This window comes from Kogia breviceps, chromosome 12 (assembly GCF_026419965.1).
Source record: "Kogia breviceps isolate mKogBre1 chromosome 12, mKogBre1 haplotype 1, whole genome shotgun sequence".
Taxonomy (NCBI): Eukaryota; Metazoa; Chordata; class Mammalia; order Artiodactyla; family Physeteridae; genus Kogia; species Kogia breviceps.
In genome coordinates, this window is record NC_081321.1 from 31,586,562 (window position 1) to 31,606,899 (window position 20,338).

General features: G+C 34.7%; 1 protein-coding gene across 1 annotated transcript in view; it reads left to right on the plus strand.

Moving 5' to 3' along the window:
- Window positions 1-20,338, plus strand: part of LRRK2 (leucine rich repeat kinase 2) — a 155,807-nt gene that overhangs the window by 65,213 nt on the left and 70,256 nt on the right. The window contains exons 20-25 of the mRNA XM_067009064.1: window positions 283-471; window positions 6,977-7,095; window positions 7,524-7,593; window positions 8,092-8,309; window positions 15,859-16,109; window positions 16,400-16,548. Of these exons, the coding sequence (XP_066865165.1) occupies window positions 283-471; window positions 6,977-7,095; window positions 7,524-7,593; window positions 8,092-8,309; window positions 15,859-16,109; window positions 16,400-16,548 (996 nt within the window). The remainder of the gene's footprint in view (window positions 1-282; window positions 472-6,976; window positions 7,096-7,523; window positions 7,594-8,091; window positions 8,310-15,858; window positions 16,110-16,399; window positions 16,549-20,338) is intronic.

Genomic DNA, 20,338 nt, shown 5'->3' on the forward strand with positions numbered 1-20,338 from the left:
GCGGCATGGACATATATACACTACCAAATGTAGGGTGGATAGCTACTGGGAAGCAGCCGCATGGCACAGGGAGATCAGCTCAGTGCTTTGTGACCACCTAGAGGGGTGGGATAGGGAGGGTGGGAGGGAAATGCAAGAGGGAGGGGATATGGGGTTATATGTATATGTATAGCTGATTCACTTTGTTATAAAGCAGAAACTAACACACCATTGTAGAGCAATTATACTCCAATAAAGATGTTGAAAAAAAAAGGTGTTGCTGGTATATCTTTTTATTTTTAGATATAGGATCCACCCTAGCAAGAATGGTGCTCAGATATCAGATGAAAAGTGCTGTGGAAGAAGGAACAGCCTCAGGCAGCAGTGGGAATTTTTCTGAAGAAATACTTGATAAATTTGATGAATGGACCTTCATTCCTGAGTCTTATGTTGACAGTGTGTTTGCTCAAAGTGATGACCTGGATAGTGAAGGTAATTATTACTAAACAATAGAGTCTGTTATGTTTTAAAACACTTACCCTCTGGCATTGAACAGTAGAAATTGAGACAAAAATCTGATTTACTTCATTTGGAAAATCTTGAGGAAAACTGTATTCATTAGTGGAAATAGTTAATGCTTACTATTACTTAACTACTACTTAAGGCAATGAAGAAAATGTATGTCTACACTTTTTTTTTTTTTTTTTTTTGTGGTACGCGGGCCTCTCACTGTTGTGGCCTCTCCCATCGCGGAGCACAGGCTCCGGACGCGCAGGCTCAGCGGCCATGGCTCACGGGCCCAGCCGCTCTGCGGCATGTGGGATCTTCCCGGACCGGGGCACGAACCCGTGTCCCCTGCATCGGCAGGCGGATTCTCAACCACTGCGCCACCAGGGAAGCCCTGTCTACACTTTTAAGAGTTATCATACTGCCCATAATCAGTGATTGGTGGCTGTTGCAGTGAAAACACTGACTCAGACTGAAATTGGATTCCATATTCCATCATTGACTAGATACTTTTGTGGTTTGTGTAAGCCCCTTATCTTTATTAAAGGCAGTGTTGCTAAACTTCCAGGATTATTTGTAGGAATTTGGAAAAATGTATGTAAAGTGTCTGGGAGAGTGCTTGCAAATAGAAAGTCCTTAATAAAAAATATTTTTATCTTTATTAGAGTTAAAAATATTTTAATAACTCCTGAAATAACAAAAAATTAACATGGCAAGATATTAATGGCAGTGATTAAGGCTGACATTTAACATAATACAGTTTGGTAAAAATGGGGTGAGGTGCTTTTTTATTAAAACAGTATGATTGAAAACTTTGGGTGATAGAATAAAGACATTTGAGAGGGCAAAAATAAGGGTTATTCCAAAATCTCATGTCTCAAATCCAAGCATTTTAAAAACCAACTTTATTGGGACTTCCCTGGTGGTGCAGTGGTTAAGAATCCGCCTGCCAATGCAGGGGACATGAGTTCGAGCCCTGGTCCAGGAAGATCCCACATGCCGCAGAGCAACCAAGCCCGTGCGCCATAATTACTGAGCCCGCGCTCTAGAGCCGGCGAGCCATAACTACTGTTCCCATGTGCCACAACTACTGAAGCCCACGCACCTAGAGCCTGTGCTCTGCAATAAGAGAAGCCACTGCAATGAGAAGGCCATGCACCACAACCAAGAGAAGACCCCGCTCGCTGCAACTAGAGAAAGCCCACGCCCAGCAACGAAGACCCAATGCAGCCAAAAATAAATAAATAAATAAAAACCCCCAACTTTATTGAGATATACTAATATACCCATTTTAAGTATATGTTTTCATTTATACATCCATGTAATCATCACCACTATTAAGTTATGCAACGTTTCTATCATCCAAGAAAATCCCTTTATATGCCTCTTTACAAAAAACGTCCCCCCCTACCTTGTCCCTTGGCAACCGCTGATTTGCTTCCTGTCACAATAGATTAAATTGGTATTTTCTCAAGTTGCATATAAATAGGATACAGTATGTCCTTTTTTATGTCTGGCTGTTTTCTGAAGTGGTTATACTATATTATACTCCCACCAGCAATGTATGAAAATTCTAGTTGCTCTGAATGCTCATTACACTGTATCACTTAGTATTGTAAGTCAGTTTAATTTTAGCCATTCTAGTGAGGCTGTAGTCCTAGCTTATTGGGTTTTAATTTTCATTTCCCTGAAAACTATTGATATTGAGAATATTTTCTTGTTCTTATTGGCCATTCATATATTGATATTTTCTTTGCAAAGTGTCGGTCCAAATCTTTGCTAACTTTTAATTGTGTTGTCATGTTATTTTAAGAGTTCTTTTTACATATTAAGTAGAAGTCCTTTGACAGATATATGAATTACAAATATTTTCTTTCATTTATAGCTTGCTTTTTCATTTATTAATGTTATTTTTCAAAGAGCAGAGGTCTTAAATTTTGAAAAGTGCAGTGTTCAGTCTTTTCTTTTCTAGTTTGTGCTTTTTCTATCCCACTTAAGAAATCTTTTCCTATTTCAAATTTGTGAATATTTTCTCCTATGTTTTCTCATAGAAGTGTTAAATTCTTAGCTTTTACATTTAGTTCTATAATCCATTTTAATTTTGGTATATAGTGTCAATGAAGAATTGACATTTATTTTTTTCTACATAGATATCCAGTTGTTTTAACATCACTTGTTGAATATACTATATTTCCTCATTGAATTAATGGCATGTTTGTCCAATTTAACTGACCATATAGGTGTGGTTCTATTTCTGCATTCTTTTTTAAAAAAATTAAAAAATATTTTATTGGACTATAGTTGATTTACAATGTTGTGTTTCAGGTGTACAGCAAGGTGAATCAATTATACATATACATATATCCACTCTTTTTATAGATTCTTTTCCCATATAGGCCATTACAGAGTATTAAGTAGACATACCTGTGCTATACAGTAGGTTCTTATTTGCTGTCTATTTTATATATGTGTATATGTCAATCCCAGTCTCCCAATTTATCCCTCCCCTTCTTATCCCCTGGTAACCATAAATGTGTTTTCTACATCTGTGACTCTACTTCTGTTTTGTAAATAAGTTCATTTGTACCCTTTTTTAAGATTCCACATATAAGCGATATCATCATATGATATTTTTCTTTCTGTGTCTGGCTTATTTTACTTAGTACAACAATCTCTAGGTTCATCCATGTTGCTGCAAATGGCATTATTTTGTTCTTTTTTTAAAGGCTGAGTAATATTCCATTGTATATGTGTACCACATCTTCTTTATCCATTCCTCTGTTGATGGACATTTAGGTTGCTTCCATGTCCTGGCTATTGTAAATAGTGCTGCAGTGAACATTGGGCTGTGCATGTATCTTTTCAAATTATGGTTTTCTCCAGGTAAATGCCTAGGAGTGGGATTTTATTCTGTGCCATTGATTTAAATCTTTATTCTTATGCCAATGCCATACTGTCTTGATTACTTTAGCTGAATGAAATCTGGTAGTATAAGTTCTCTGGTGGTGTTCTTTTTCAAAATTTTTCTTATTATACTAGGTTGTTTGCATTTCCATATACATTTTGAATCAACTAATTAATTTTATGCTGGGATTTTTAAATTAGAATTAAATCTATATACATTTAATACAGAATTAATGTATAAATAATATATTATTGTTATATAATATAGAACTAACATATAAATAAAAATTTCTTTAGATTAAATCTAGAAATAAATTTGAGAGAACTGGTGTCTTAATAATGAGTCTTCTGACATATAAATGTAGTATTTATTTCCGATTATTTGTCATTTAAATTTCTCCCACCAGTGTTTTGTATTGCATGTTTTTTGATGCTATTGTGAATAGTATTGTTTTTGAATTCCAATTTCCAGTAGTTCATTCACTGCTGGTTTATAGAAATGCAGCTGATTTCTTTGTATGTTAATGTATCCTGTGAGCTTACAAAACTCATGAGTTCTAACAGCTTTTTGTTGACTCCACAGATTTTTCTATGTTCACAATAATGCCATTTGCTAATAAAGACAGATTTACTTCTTCCTTTTAACCTGTATATCTTTTTTTCTTCTTCATGTCTTATTACACTGGCTAGGACCTCCAGTACTATGCTAAATAGAAGTGGTAAGAGTAGGCATTGTTCCCTGGCTTCCAAACTTAGGGGGAAAGCATTCAGTTGCTCATCATTAAGTATGATGTTATATGTAGTTTTTTCTTTTGTTTTTTTAAATAGATATCCTTCATCGGATTTAGGAAACTTGTTTCTAGTAATTATTTACTGAGACTTTTTATCATAATGGGTGTTGGAAAATGCTTTTCTGCATCTGTTGAAATGGGCATATTTTCTCCCTTTATTCTGTTATTTAGTTAATTACATTGACTGATTTTCTAATGTTAAACCAAACTTGCTTTTCTGGGGTAAATCTTACTGTGTTATGCTGTATTATCCTTTTAATATATTATTTGATTTGATTTTCTAAAATTTTGTTAAGTATATTGCATCTATGAGGGATATTGGTCTGTAGTTTTGTTTCGTTGTAACCATGAGTATGCTAGCATCTTGAAATGAATTGGAAAGTGCTCCTGACTCCACTGTTTTCTGAAAGAATTTGTGTAGGAGAGGTCTTAAATGTTTAATAGGATTCATGAGTAAAGCCTTGTCGGTTAGGAATAGTTTTTGGTGGTGGGGGGGAGGCTTTTAAATTATAAATATAATAACTTTAATAAATTTATGGTTCTTTTGATTTTTCTGTTACTTCTTTTGTCAGTTTTTGTAATTTGAAATGTTCAAGGAATTTGTCCACTTTACATAAGTTGCCAAATTTATTTTTTTATTGTTATTTATAATTCTCTTATTGTCCTGTTAATGTTTATAAGATCATTAGTGATATCTGATCTTTAATTCTTGACATTGATATTTTTTGTCTTTCCTTTTTTTCCTTCATCAGTCTAGCTCAAGATTTATCAATTTTATCGATCTTTTCAAAGAATCAGGTTTTTGTTTCATTGACTTTCTGTATTGATTGTCCATTTTATTTTTCATTGATTTTTTCTTTTTCTTTTTTTTTTACTTATTTAGATTTTGACTCTTATTTTATAGGTTCTTAACATGGAAGCTCAGAACACTGATTCTTAGAGCTTTCTAATTTCATAATATAAACATTTAAGACCATGCAGATCCTTCTGAGCACCATTTTAGCAGCATCCCACAACTTTTATATATTCTGTTTACATTCACTTTTGAAATTTTCTAATTTCCTTTGTGATTTTTTGACTCATGAGTTATTTAGAAGAGTTGTTTATTTTCCAAATACTTGGACATTTTTCCACATAGCTTTCTCTTATTGGTTTCAAATTTCATTTTGTTGTGGTTAAAGAACCTACTCTGATGATTTCTGTCCTTTTACATTTATTGAGACATGCTTTGTGGAACACTGTGTGGTCTATCTTGGTGAATGTTTCATGTGCTATTAAAAAAATGTGTATTTGTTTGTTGGGTGAAATTGGGTCAACTTGTTTGATAGTGTTTTTCAGGTCTTCTATATCTTTCCTGATTTTTTTTCTCTACTTGTTATATTTAAGAACAAAATATTGAGATTGTAATTGTCAATTTGTTAATTTTCATTTTATCAGTTTATACTTGTGTATTTTGAAGCTCTGTTATTGGGTGCACATACATTAAATACTATAATTTTTTTTTGATGACTTAACCTCCTTATATTGATCCAAGTTTGCATCTAGTATCATTTCCTTCCTCCTGAAGAACTCCCTTTTACATTTCTTCTAGTGCACAGCTGTAGGAAATCCCTATGCAGATTACTGGAGGTCTTTTTCCATGACTCTCTCCTGGAACTCCCAGCTAAGTTAGTCTCCATGAACACTGATCTCCATTTCCTCATCTCAGGAAAGCCATAGGGCTTTGTTTAAATTCCTTCTCATTGTGCCTATGGCCCTTAAATTGCCTCCAGGCAGAAAGCCAGGGTGATCTTAAGGTTCACGTAATTTGTTTCCCTTCTTTCAGGGATTACATAGTCCTGCACTCTCTATAGCCCAATGTCTGAAACCAGTTGTTTAAAAAAAGTTGTCCAATTTTCTAGTTGTTTGTTGTGGGGAGGTTAAGTTCAGTGTTTGTTACACCATCATGGATGAAAGAAGAATTCTCTTTAAGTATTTTTAAATAAAGGAAAACATCAGAAATGCTAACGTAAAAATAATTGATTTTTGGATTTGTAAATTTTATAATTTGTTTTGACACAATTCTTTATGCTTCTAAGATAAAAAGTGATAGAATTTAAAATCTCATGAGTTCTTAAAAATGGCTCTACATTATTTATCCTTAAAATATGACTAATATTGATCCTTATTTTCTTGAAAATCCATAATTTTAGAAGTAATTCTCTTCTCTCTCAAAACAATATTGCCAACTAAACTCATTGTGTTTATTTTAATGTCATTTCATAAATGAAACTATAAAATATGTAATTCAGAGATGTACTCAAAATTACTGAATGTTAAATAATTTAGTGTGATTCCAATATTTAAAACAAGATTCGAAAATTTTCTAAGCAAAATTCAGAGAAACAGAAAGGAATAACATTGATCAGATTTATGTATAAACTTTCTCTGCTTCCTGAACATGTATGTATTTATTGTAGCACTTGTAACTATTTTTTTACTTGGCTCTTTCCTGCTGTACTGTGAGCTCATGTGAGGCCTGGATTATTTTTCCTGCTTATCTTTATCCTGCACTTACTGTGTCTAGTTTGTGACAGCCATTCAATAAATATTTGTGGATGAAGAATAATGTAGTTGAATTTGAAAATGACAAGCTGACATAGTTTATCATTTCTATTTTAAAGATGTTACAAAAGGAATTGGGCAATTTCCATTCATGAAAATGTGTTTAATGTTTTGTGATTGAACTACTATGCTAGCATCTTATGATTAGGTCATCTTTTCTTACTTGCCTTTATGTTATTTTTTAAAAATAGGAAGTGAAGGCTCATTTCTTGTGAAAAAGAAATCAAATTCAATTAACGTAGGAGAATTTTACCGAGATCCTGCCCTGCAGCGTTGCTCACCAAATTTGCAAAGACATTCCAATTCACTGGTAAGTTATATTGTAAAAACTGCAGTTAAATATTTTATATTTTTTTGACATTCTTTCGATAACTGAAATTGTGTGCCAAAGCTAGGAGCTATTGGTGCAGAAATTCCCTAATGTGACAAAACTCTCTCTCTCTATATATATACACCTGTGTGTGTGCGTGCACATATGCTATTTTAAATTTACATTTGTAGACTTTTGAGCATGTTTGGGGCATATAGGTGCTCCGTACACTTTTAAATGGTTTTACTCTTTTTTCGTTTTAGAGCTTCATGTCTGTGGAGCCCAGACTAGGTCTGTGTCTTATGGTATGGCTTGGTCCTATGAATACTTTAGCTAGTAATCTTATAGTGACTCCTAAAGAAACCAGATAGGAAAATGTTCTCTTTGCTCCAAAAAATGATGGTAATTTTATTATAAATATTTAATAGGGACCCATGTTTGATCATGAAGATTTACTGAAGAGAAAAAGAAAAATATTGACTTCAGATGATTCACTCAGTAAGTATTTGAAAGTAATCACAAGTAAATAGATATTTTGAGCAGAATACAGCACTTTGATAAATTTCCTCTGATTATGCAAATTTTCTTGATGCCAATTTCACATAACCTTCAAATATATTTACCTAATGATTCCATAGACTGTAGAAAAATGAAATACAATTATAGAATTAAAAATTTAGCCTTTATGATGTTATACAGGCCACTTTTTATCCTTCCTACTGTGTTCCTGAAATGTAAATAATACCCTCACCAATGCCACTCTTGATGTTCTTCTTCAGGTCTGTTGTTTTTTTACACTACTTTTACCACCTGATTAAATATTTATTATTTACTGTTTAACTCTGCCACTGTAATGTAAGTTCCATAGTTTGGTTTTCTGTTGAATTTCCAGTGCCTTGAAAAGGGCCTGACAGTAGTAGGTGATCCATAAACGTTTACCATATGAACTTAAATTGCTTGCTTACATTTCCATTGTTTGTTTGTTTTTGACAAAAGGAGCATCAAAATTCCAATCACAAATGAGGCATTCAGAGAGCATTTCTTCGCTGGCTTCTGAGAGAGAATATATTACATCTTTAGACCTTTCAGCAAATGAACTACGAGATATTGATGCCCTGAGCCAGAAATCCTGTATAAGTGGTCATTTGGAGCATCTTGAAAAGCTGGAACTTCACCAGAATGCACTCGCGAGCTTTCCACAACAACTATGTGAAGTAAGTTTAATTTATCCTTATAATTCTCAGGATATTTGAAGAGCTTTTACATTTATATCTAACTTGCATGCTTAAATCTTTAAAAGGAACGTTCTGTTTTTGTGTCATTGGACAATAATTCCTCCATTCTTCTGGTTGTCATACAAGTATCTTAGTCTGTGTGGTATTCCAGAAGCATCTTTGGGGGCACGTAATGGAAATGGAAATGTGCTTTAAAAGGAATTTGAGGTTCTGTCCTGATGCTACATGGTAAGTATTAAAGTCTAGCAAGGCTATATGTTGATTATGCCTTCAATTATTTAATTCTAGTAGGACAATTTAAACTGTTTAAATTAGGTTAGACCTGGTTTGGCGGTCCTGGCTCTGCTCAGCTACCAACTGTGTGACAATAAAAACATATTACTCCGACTGCTGTAGACCCTAATTTTCTTATCTGCAAAATACAGAGGCTCAACTAAACTATCCATAAGGCATTAAATGAGTTTTAAAATTATATGCAGCTTAAAAATTGATTTTTATGCTCTAAGTTCCTATTTCATAAAAATTAAAGTATAAAATAGTCTGCTGATAGGGTAGTCCTCTGACTATTGACTTTATTCATCCTTTTTTTATGTACTATAGATCAGAAGTCAAAGAAGATATATGGACAAAACGATCTTAATACAAATGTTTAAATTTTTAAACAAATTCTTGAACTAAACTGCAAAGTTTGAAAAAGAATTATACCTGTTTTTTAAAAACTAGTTTTGTTGCAAGTACATTTCCCTTTTTCTAATTTATAAAATTTACATATTTTGACATATTTTAAGAGCAACATTGCATGATTTTTAAATATATTTAAGTGGTATCTTTCCCCTAAAGTTTGTATATCTGGGGAGAGAGAAGAAAAAAAGATGATCCCTAACCCTACCCCAATGTCTAAAATATACCCCCACTCTATCCTCCTCTTTACCTGACTAAATCCCCCAAGTCGGGCCTCATTTTTTTTTAACATCTTTATTGGAGTATAATGGCTTTACAATGGTGTGTTAGTTTCTGCTTTATAACAAAGTGAATCAGTTATACATATACATATGTCCCCATATCTCCTCCCTCTTGCGTCTCCCTCCCAAGCTCCCTACCCCATCCCTCTAAGTGGTCTCAAAACTCCCAGCTGATCTCCCTGTCCTATGCGGCTGCTTCCCACTAGCTATCTGTTTTACATTTGATAGTGTATATATGTCCATGCCACTCTCTCACTTCGTCCGAGCTTACCCTTCCCCCCTCCGTGTCCTCAAGTCCATTCTCTACGTCTGTGTCTTTATTCCTGTCCTGCCCCTAGGTTCTTCAGAACCATTTTCTTTTCTCTTTTCTTTTTAGATTCCATATATATGTGTTAGCATACAGTATTTGTTTTTCTCTTTCTGACTTAATTCACTCTGTATGACAGACTCTTAAGTCCATCCACCTCACTGCGCATAACTCAATTTTGTTTCTTTTTATGGCTGAGTAATATTCCATTGTATATATGTGCCACATCTTCTTTATCCATTTATCTTCTTTATTGATGGACACTTAGGTTGCTTCCATGTCCTGGCTATTGTAAATAGTGCTGCAATGAACATTATGGTACATGACTCTTTTTGAATTCTGGTTTTCTCAGGGTATATGCCCAGTAATGGGATTGCTGGGTCGTATGGTAGTTCTATTTGTAGTTTTTTAAGGAACCTGCACACTATTCTCCATAGTGACTGTATCAATTAACATTCCCACCAACAGTGCAAGAGGGTTCCCTTTTCTCCACACCCTCTCCAGCATTTATTGTTTGTAGATTTTTTGATGATGGCCATTCTGACTGGTGTGAGGTGACACCTCATTGTAGTTTTTTTTTTTCCCGGTACGTGGGCCTCTCACTGTTGTGGCCTCTCCCGTTGCAGGGCACAGGCTCTGGACGCACAGGCTCAGCGGCCATGGCTCACGGACCCAGCTGCTCCACGGCATGTGGGATCTTCCCGGACTGGGGCATGAACCCGTGTCGCCTGCATTGGCAGGCAGATTCTCAACCACTACGCCACCAGGGAAGCCCCTCATTGTAGTTTTGATTTGCATTTCTCTAATGATTAGTGATGTTGAGCATCCTTTCATGTGTTTGTTGGCAATTTGTATATCTTCTTTGGAGAAATGTCTATAGTTATTCTGCCCGTTTTTGGATTGGGTTGTTGCTTTCTTTGATATTGAGCTGCATGAGCTGCTTGTATATTTTGGAGATTAATGCTTTGTCAGTTGCTTCATTTGCAAATATTTTCTCCCATTCTGAGGGTTGTCTTTTGGTCTTGTTTATGGTTTCCTTTGCTGTGCAAAAGCTTTTAAGTTTCATTAGGTCCCATTTGTTTATTTTTGTTTTTATTTCTATTTCTCTAGGAGATGGGTCAAATAGGATCTTGCTGTGATGTATGTCATAGAGTGTTCTGCTTATGTTTTCCTCTAAGAGTTTGATAGTGTCTGGCCTTACATTTAGGTCTTTAATCCATTTTGAGTTTATTTTTGTGTATGGTGTTAGGGAGTGTTCTAGTTTCATACTTTTACATGTAGCTGTCCAGTTTTCCTAGCACCAGTTAATTAAGAGGCTGTATTTTCTCCATTGTATATTCTTGCCTCCTTTATAAAAAATAAGGTGACCATATGTGCGTGGGTTTATGTCTGGTATTTCTGTCCTGTTCCATTGATCTATATTTCTGTTTTTGTGCCAGTACCATACTCTCTTGATTACTGTAACTTTGTAGTATAGTCCGAAGTAAGGGAGCCTGATTCCTCCAGCTCTGTTTTTCTTTCTCATGATGGCTTTGGCTATATGGGGTCTTTTGTGTTTCCATACAAGTTGTGAAATTTTTTGTTCTAGTTCTGTGAAAAATGCCATTGCTAGTTTGATAAGGATCATTGAATCTGTAGATTTTTGGGGGTAGTATAATCATTTTCACAATGTTGATCGTTGCAATCCAAGAACATGGTATATCTCTCCATCTGTTTGTATCATCTTTACTTTCTTTCATCAGTGTCTTATAGTTTTCTGTATACAGGTCTCTTGTCTCCTTAGGTAGGTTTATTCCTAGGTATTTTATTCTTTTTGTTTCAGTGGTAAATGGGAGTGTTTCCTTAATTTCTGTTTCAGATTTTTCATCCTTACTGTATAGGAATGCAAGAGATTTCTGTGCATTAATTTTGTATCCAGCTACTTTACCAAATCCACTGATTAGCTCTAGTAGTTTTCTGGTAGCATCTTTAGGATTCTCTATGTATAGTATCATGTCATCTGCAGAGAGTGACAGTGTTACTTCTTCTTTTCCGATTGGGATTCCCTTTATTTCTTTTTCTTTTCTGATTGCTGTGGCTAAAACTTCCAAAACTATGTTGAATAATAGTGATGAGAGTGGACAACCTTGTGCTGTTCCTGATCTGAGAGGAAATGGTTTCAGTTTTTCACCATTGAGGACAATATTGGCTCTGGGTTTGTCATATATGACCTTTGTTATGTTGAGGTAATTTCCCTCTATGCCTACTTTCTGGAGGGTTTTTATCATAAATCGGTGTTGAATTTTGTCAAAAGCTTTTTCTGCATCTATTGAGATGATCATATGGTTTTTATTCTTCAATTTGTTAATATTGTGTATCACATTAATTAATTTGCAGATATTGAACAATCCTTGCATTGCTGGGGTAAACCCCACTTGATCATGGTGTATGATCCTTTAAATGTGCTGTTGGATTCTGTTTGCTAATATTTTGTTGAGGAGTTTTGCATCTATGTTCATCAGTGATATTGGCCTGTAGTTTTCTTTCTTTGTGACATCTTTGTCTGGTTTTGGTATCAGGGTGATGGTGGCCTCATAGAATGAGTTTGGGAGTATTGCTCCCTCTGCTATATTTTGGAAGAGTTTAAGAAGGAGAGGTGTTAGCTCTTCTCTATATGTTTGATAGAATTCGCCTGTGAAGCCATCTGGTCCTGGATTTTTGTTTGTTGTAATATTGTTAATCACAGTTTCAATTTCAGTGCTTGTGATTGGTCTGTTTATATATTTCTATTTCTTCCTTGGAAAGTTTTGCTTTTCTAAGAATTTGTCCATTTCTTCCAGGTTGTCCATTTTATTGGCATACAGTCGCTTGTAGTAATCTCTCCTGATCCTTTGTATTTCTGCAGTGTCAGTTGTTACTTCTCCTTTGTCCTTTCTCATTCTATTGATTTGAGTCTTCTCCCTTTTTTTACTTGATGAGTCTGGCTAATGGTTTTTCAATTTTGTTCGTCTTCTCAAAGGACCAGCTTTTAGTTTTATTGATCTTTGCTATTGTTTCTTTCATTTCTTTCTGATCTGATCTTTAGGATTTCTTTCCTTCTGCTAAATTTGGGGGTTTTTTGTTCTTCTTTCTCTAATTGCTTTAGGTGTAAGGTTAGGTTGTTTATTTGAGATGTTTCTTGTTTCTTGAGGTAGAATTGTATTGCTATAAACTTCCCTCTTAGAACTGCTTTTGCTGCATCCCATAGGTTTTGGGTCGTCATGTTTTCATTGTCATTTGTTTCTAGGTATTTTTTGATTTCCTCTTTGATTTCTTTAGTGATCTCCTGGTTATTAAGTGGTGTATTGTTTAGCCTCCATAGGTTTGCATTTTTTACAGATTTTTTCCAGTAAGTGAAACCTAGTCTCATAGTGTTGTGGTTGGAGAAGATACTTGATATGATTTCAGTTTTCTTAAATTTACCAAGGCTTGATTTGTCACCCAAAATATGATCTCTCCTGGAGAATGTTCCATGAGCAGTTGAGAAGAAAGTGTATTCTTTTGTTTTTGGATGGAATGTCCTATAAATATCAATTAAGTCCATCTTGTTTAATGTTTCATTTAAAACTTGTGTTTCCTTATTTATTTTCATTTTCAATGGTCTGTCCATTGGTGAAAGTGGGGTGTTAAAGTCCCCTACTATGATTGAGTTACTGTCGATTTCCCCATTTATGGCTGTTAGCCTTTGCCTTACGTATTGAGGTGCTCCTATGTTGGGTACATAAATATTTACAATTGTTCTATCTTCTTCTTGGATTGATCCCTTGATCATTATGTAGTGTCCTTCTTTGTCTCTTGTAATACTCTTTATTTTAAAGTCTAGTTTGTCTGATATGAGAATTTCTACTCCAGCTTTCTTTTGATTTTCATTTGCATGGAGTATCTTTTTCCATCCCCTCATTTTTAGTCTGTATGTGTCTCTAGGTCTGAACTGGGTGTCTTGTAGACAGCATATATAGGGGTCTTGTTTTTGTATCCATTCAGCCAGTCTGTGTCTTTTGGTTGGAGCATTCAATCCGTTTACATTTAAGGTGATTATCAGTATGTATGTTCCTGTTCCCATTTTCTATATTGTTTTGGGCTTGTTATTGTAGGTCTTCACCTTCTCTTGTGTTTCCTGCCTAGAGAAGTTCCTTTAGCATTTTTTGTAAAGCTGGTTTTGTGGTGCTGAATTCTCTTAGCTTTTCCTTGTCTGTAAAGGTTTTAACTTCTCCGTCGAATCTGAATGAGATGCTTGCTGGGTAGAGTAATCTTGGTTGTATTTTTTTCCCTTTCATCACTTTAAATATGTCCTGCCATTCCCTTCTGGCTTGCAGAGTTTCTGCTGAAAGATCAGCTGTTAACCTTATGTGGATTCCCTTGTATGTTATTGGTGTTTTTCCCTTGCTGCTTTTAATATTTGTTCTTTTTATTTAATTTTGGATAGTTTGATTAATGTGTCTTGGTGTGTTTCTTCTTGGATTTATCTTCTATGGGACTCTCTATGCTTCCTGGACTTGATTGACTATTTCATTTACCATATTAGGAAAGTTTTCAAAGGGCCTCAATTTAAATGTCACTTCCTTACCATCTTCTTCCTTTCTTCTCCTTGTCTTCCCTCTAGGCTAGGTTGGCTACCATCTGGTTTACCTTTCCCCGGCACCCACTCTTTTTCTTCCAGTGCTCATTACTATAAATTTTGATCTAAGGTATATTGTCCTCAGAAAATTGTAAACTCCTTGAGAACAGGAATTGTGTTTGCCTTGTTCATGTGTATCCCCAGTGCCTACTAAGGTCTGACATATAGTAAAGTTTCAATAGATGATTACTGAACTAATTTGTGAAGGAATTAATGACTGACACTTGGTAGACCGTCAATATTTGCTAAAGAGTAAGTAAAAGAAAAGTAGAATTTAGCCTAGCTGAAACAAAGAGAAAGAGAGCATGGCAAGGTGAGATACATTAGGGAATTCAAAGACTGGGCCAGCTCATAACATTTTCTAAGGAAATTTCAAGTCATCACCACTAGATGGGACTTTTTGTTACTGCTTGTAACTGTCTGTTTACAAGAAAATTTGCTGATTAAACCTTGGGAATAAATAATGTAAAACTGTTTCCTTCTGAATACTCTTGTAATATCTGAAATAATGATAGAAATTTTGAAACACAGTTTTTGGGCAGTGATCCATTAATAAACCTTTATAATCATGTTATATTGTTTAGAATTCTATATGAGAATAAGTACATATATTGGTATATAAGGAGGAGAATAAGGAAGTGATTGTTTTTTGGCAGTTTAGCCCTTTGATAATCATTCATACCAAACATTAAAAAAATTGATATGATACATAAATGGAAGTTTTGCTATTATAGTAAAATTAGAAATTGCTTAAAAATAGAAAATAGAGATTTGAAACAAAACATTTCATTTAAAAGAGGAGGTTATGGCTTCCCTGGTGGCGCAGTGGTAAAGAATCTGCCTGCCAATGCAGGGGACACAGGTTTGAGCCCTGATCCGGGAAGATCTCACATGCCGTGGAGCAACTAAGCCTGTGCACCACAACAACTGCGCTCTAGAGCCCATGAGCCACAACTACTGAGCCTGTGTCCCACAACTACTGAAGCCTTTGTGTCTACAGCCCATGCTCCGCAACAAGAGAAGCCACCGCAATGAGAAGCCAGCACATTGATCAAAGAGTAGCTCCTGCTTACCGCAATTAGAGAAAGTCTGTGCACAGCAATGAAGACCCAATAAAGCCAAAAATAAATAAATAAAATAAATTTTAAAAATAGAAAATAAAAGAGGAGGTTATAAAATAAAATGTGTATTATATACTGACTACTTTATTGGTAAATCTTATTTATATTAAAATGTGTAACAATTTCTAAAAGCTAGTGTTAAAAACTATATTCCCAGGATTATGTTATACTGCTTATTCATTAAGTCATAAGTTTAAAAATATTCTTCCATTTTATTCATTGCAGGCATAGTTTACAAGAAAAGCTGAATTAGGCTCTAAACCTTATTTCTGTGAGCCTGCTTTTGACCTTCTACCTGTTATATTTTTCCTGACTTTACCCATTTTATAGCAGAGCAGGTAGTACCAGTCAGTATACTGAAGTTCTCTTGTAGATTGTGTTTTCAAGTTTTTGGAAAATTCTTAATGGTTCTAGTTACCAGAAGTATGGAAGGCAGAAATATTAGCTAAACTTAAGTTGTTCAGGTGGTTCATTAAAAAATTTTAAAATATTGTCTTTCCAGACTCTGAAGTGTTTGACACATTTGGACTTGCAAAGTAATAAATTTACATCATTTCCCCCTTACTTGTTGAAAATGAATTGTATTGCCAACCTTGACGTCTCTCGAAACGACATTGGACCCTCAGTAGTTTTGGATCGGGCTGTGAGGTGCTCAACCTTGAAACAGTTTAACCTGTCCTATAATCAGCTATCTTTTCTTCCTGAGAATCTCGGTGATGTGGTAGAGAAACTTGAACAACTCATTTTAGAAGGGTAAGAAAAGGGGTTCATTGAAGAAAAAAGGGTCACCTTACATTGAAATTGAAGTTTCATAAGGTTGATATACAATGACATTGTTTCCATAGTTATGAGTTTTACATGGTAATGTGATAAAAGACTGAGTAAATTCATAATACAGCTTCTATCAATTGACTTAAATTTTTACAACTAATTTTAAAATTAATAAACATGCTTTAATGCTATTTTTGAAGATATTCTGACTATTTTTCTTCAAAGCATGTGAATTTATGCAATTTAATCCTCATTTTGTTTCTTACGACTAGAAATAAAATATCAGGAACATGTTCCCCTTTGAGCCTGAAGGAACTGAAGATTTTAAACCTTAATAAAAACCACATTTCATCTCTATCAGAGGACTTTCTTGAGACTTGTCCTAAAGTGGAGAGTTTAAGTGCCAGAATGAATTTTCTTGGTAAGTATTTTATATGGGTCTTCTCCTTCCAGTCCTTTTGAGTGTTGTATGGGTCGAATGCAACAAATAAATGTAATTGCATGAGCCATATATGGACATTTTAGGTGGGGATTTAAAGGTGGCATTACAGTTAAATATTATGCTGGAGTTTTAAATATCAAGTTAGCAGGTTGGTGATAAAAAGAAATAAGCTGTCGAGCCGTGAAATGTGGAGGGAACTTAAATGCATATTGCTAAGTGAAAGAAGCCAATCTGAAAAAGCTACACACTGTATAATTTCAACTATATGATATTTTGGAAAAGGCAAAACTAAGGGGTTAGTAAAATAATCAGTGATTTCCAATACTTTGTAGGGAGGGAGTGATGACTAGGTGGAGAAGAGGGGATTTTTAGGGCAGTGGAATTAGTTTGTGTCATACTGTAATGTGGATACATGTCATTATACATTTGTTAAGACCCACAGAATATAGTACACAAAGTGTGAACTCTATTGTAAACTGTGGACTTTAGTTAATAATAATTTATTAATATAGGCTCATCAATTATACATACAAGTATACCAAACTATTCTAGTTGTTCATGGTGAGGGGAAAAGGTAGATGTGGGAGCTCACTGTATTTTCTGCTAAATTTTTCTATAAACCTAAAGCTGCTCTAAAAAAAGTCTAGTTTTTAATATTAAAAAATAAAAAATTTTAATATTAAAAATTGTATTACAGTATTTAACATGTTATTGTCATAGGCTAAAATGTCAATATCTTGGACTGCAGATAGTCATTAAACTGTGGTTCCTTTTACACGATTATACTAAAAATGCTTATACTTGCCTGAGCTGCTTGAAGCAGAAATACTGAGTTTCCTACTGAAGTTTCTTCAGCAGTTTTTTGGAGTATAAGTACTATTATTATTTTTTAGAAATAAAATTAATTATTTAAAAGTTTTAAAATTAGTTAGGTTAATGTGTATTCATTGAGCTTTTGCTCTGTGCAAAATATTATAATAATACACAATATGATCATCACTTTTGTTAAAAATCCTGGAATACTCTATGTTCTCTTAGCATGTGAAACAACAGGGAATTACGTTCATTTGTAGACTGTCTGAAAGTTCTAATATTGAGGAACAGAATACTTCTATGGAAATAAATGGGAACTTTCCCTATTTTATCTTCCTTAATGGAGGCCATGCATACCTTGCCACCCACATGCCTATTCTATACCTGACTTGGTAAAATAATTTTTAATACTGTTTAATAGCAGAATATAGTTTGACAACTTTAAAATATTTTATTTTTCCAGAATTTTGAGAAACTACTAACAATAAAATCCATATTAATTTGCATAGAATTATTTCCCTTCTTTTTTCCTTCCTTCCACCCTCTTTGGATATTGACCATGTTCTTACCATGAAACTGAAACTGGGGAATAGAGTGATTCACTCACTAGTGAGTATAGCAACCTAGTCTCTGTCCTTAAGGAACGTGTAGTTAAATTCAGAAGACTGACATTGAATAATGATGGAATAAATAAATGTTATTGTATATCGTACTAAGTGCTGTGAGGAGAAGTTTCAAGATGCTATGAGGGTACCTCAAGGGGATCTGATCCAGACTGTGGAGGCAGGGATGTGTGTCTGTGACATTTAATTAAGTTAAGTCTGGAAAGAAGCGCATCTGAGGGACCCTAAGTCTCGCTTATGGTCAATATGTTATCTCAGCTGAATCTCACAAAAATCCTATAAGGCAGGACAGGTATGATCTCTGCTTGACTAATTGAGGAAATTGAAACACTGAGATTTTTGTGTGACATGTTCAGGGGAATAGAATTAATTAATTAGTTGTGAAAGCTTGAACATACCTCTGTTCAAAAAATCTGTTTGCACTGCACAACTTTGTAATAATTTTAGAAGTGGTTTTATATTTGGAAAGATGCAATATGGAGGTAACACCTGAGTGGGACCACAACCATTAAAAATTCCCATGTGAAATGAAGTTTCAGTTCTTTGATTTTTTCAGTCTTCTATAAAGAATCTGAACCTTAAGACTATTAATTCCTAAGTGGAGAATCATTTCTACTAAATTATTTTGCTACAAATACTTTTTGGAAATAGGTGAGGTATAGTATGTACCTTTCTGCTTCTCAGGAAGATAGCTTCTAGTAATGTCCTGGAACATTTTGACCCTCGAAGATTTTCTGGATAAAATATAACCCATATTTTTAACCTTGAAAATGCTAAGAAATAATTTCTCAAGCCACTTTCTTAGAACCACAGATTTTCAGATCTCTAAAGAATCTCAGAGTTGATCTGACTTAGCTGCACTATTTTATAGATGATAAAACAGTCTGTATGATTTGCTCAGTTTCCAAAATTATGTTCCATAGAACTTTATTCCTTGGAGGTACCTTATACTGTATTTCTCTTTTGGAAATTCATAAAATATACCAGAATCTTGACAGCTCTGAGATATTTCACTTTATTTTGCACAATGTTTCCCTAATCTCTTTTTTTAAAACATCTTTATTGGAGTATAATTGCTTTACAATGGTGTGTTAGTTTCTGCTTTACAACAAAGTGAATAAGTTATACATATACACATGTTCCCATATCTCTTCACTCTTGCGTCTCCTCACTCCCACCCTCCCTATTCCACCCTTCTAGGTGGTTACAAACCACCTAGCTGATCTCCCAGTGCCATGCGGCTGCTTCCCACTAGCTATCCACCCTACGTATGGTAGTGTATATATGTCCATGACACTCTCTCACTTCATCACAGCTTACCCTTCCCCCTCCCCATATCCTCAAGTCCATGTTCTAGTAGGTCTGTGTTTTATTCCCGTCCTACCCCTAGGCTCTTCATGACATTTTTTTTTCTTAGATTCTATATATATGTGTTAGCATATGGTATTAGTTTTTGTCCTTCTGACTTACTTTACTCTGTATGACAGACTCCAGGTCTATCCACCTCATTACAAATAACTCAGTTTCATTTCTTTTTATGGCAGAGTAATATTCCATTGTATACATGTGCCACATCTTCTTTATCCATTCATCTGTTGATGGACACTTATGTTGCTTCCATGTCCTGGCTATTGTAAATAGAGCTGCAATGAACATTTTGGTACATGACTCTTTTTGAATTCTGGTTTTCTCAGGGTATATGCCCAGTAGTGGGACTGTGGGGTCGTATGGTAGTTCTATTTTCAGTTTTTTAAGGAACCTCCATACTGTTCTCCATAGTGGCTGTATCAATTAACATTCGCACCAACAGTGTAAGAGGGTTCCCTTTTCTCCACACCCTCTCCAGCATTTATTGTTTCTAGATTTTTTGCTGATGGCCATTCTGACCGGTGTGAGATGATATCTCATTGTAGTTTTGATTTGCATTTCTCTAATGATTAATGATGTTGAGCATTCTTTCATGTGTTTGTTGGCAATCTGTATATCTTCTTTGGAGAAATGTCTATTTAGGTCTTCTGCCCATTTTTGGATTGGGTTGTTTGGTTTTTTGTTATTGAGCTGCATGAGTTGCTTGTAAATTTTGGAGATAAATCCTTTGTCAGTTGCTTCATTTGCAAATATTTTCTCCCATTCTGAGGGTTGTCTTTTGGTCTTGTTTATGGTATCCTTTGCTGTGCAAAGCTTTTAAGTTTCATTAGGTCCCATTTGTTTATTTTTGTTTTTATTTCCATTTCTCTAGGAGGTGGGTCAAAAAGGATCTTGCTGTGATTTATATCACAGAGTGTTCTGCCTATGTTTTCCTCTAAGAGTTTAATTGTGTCTGGCCTTACACT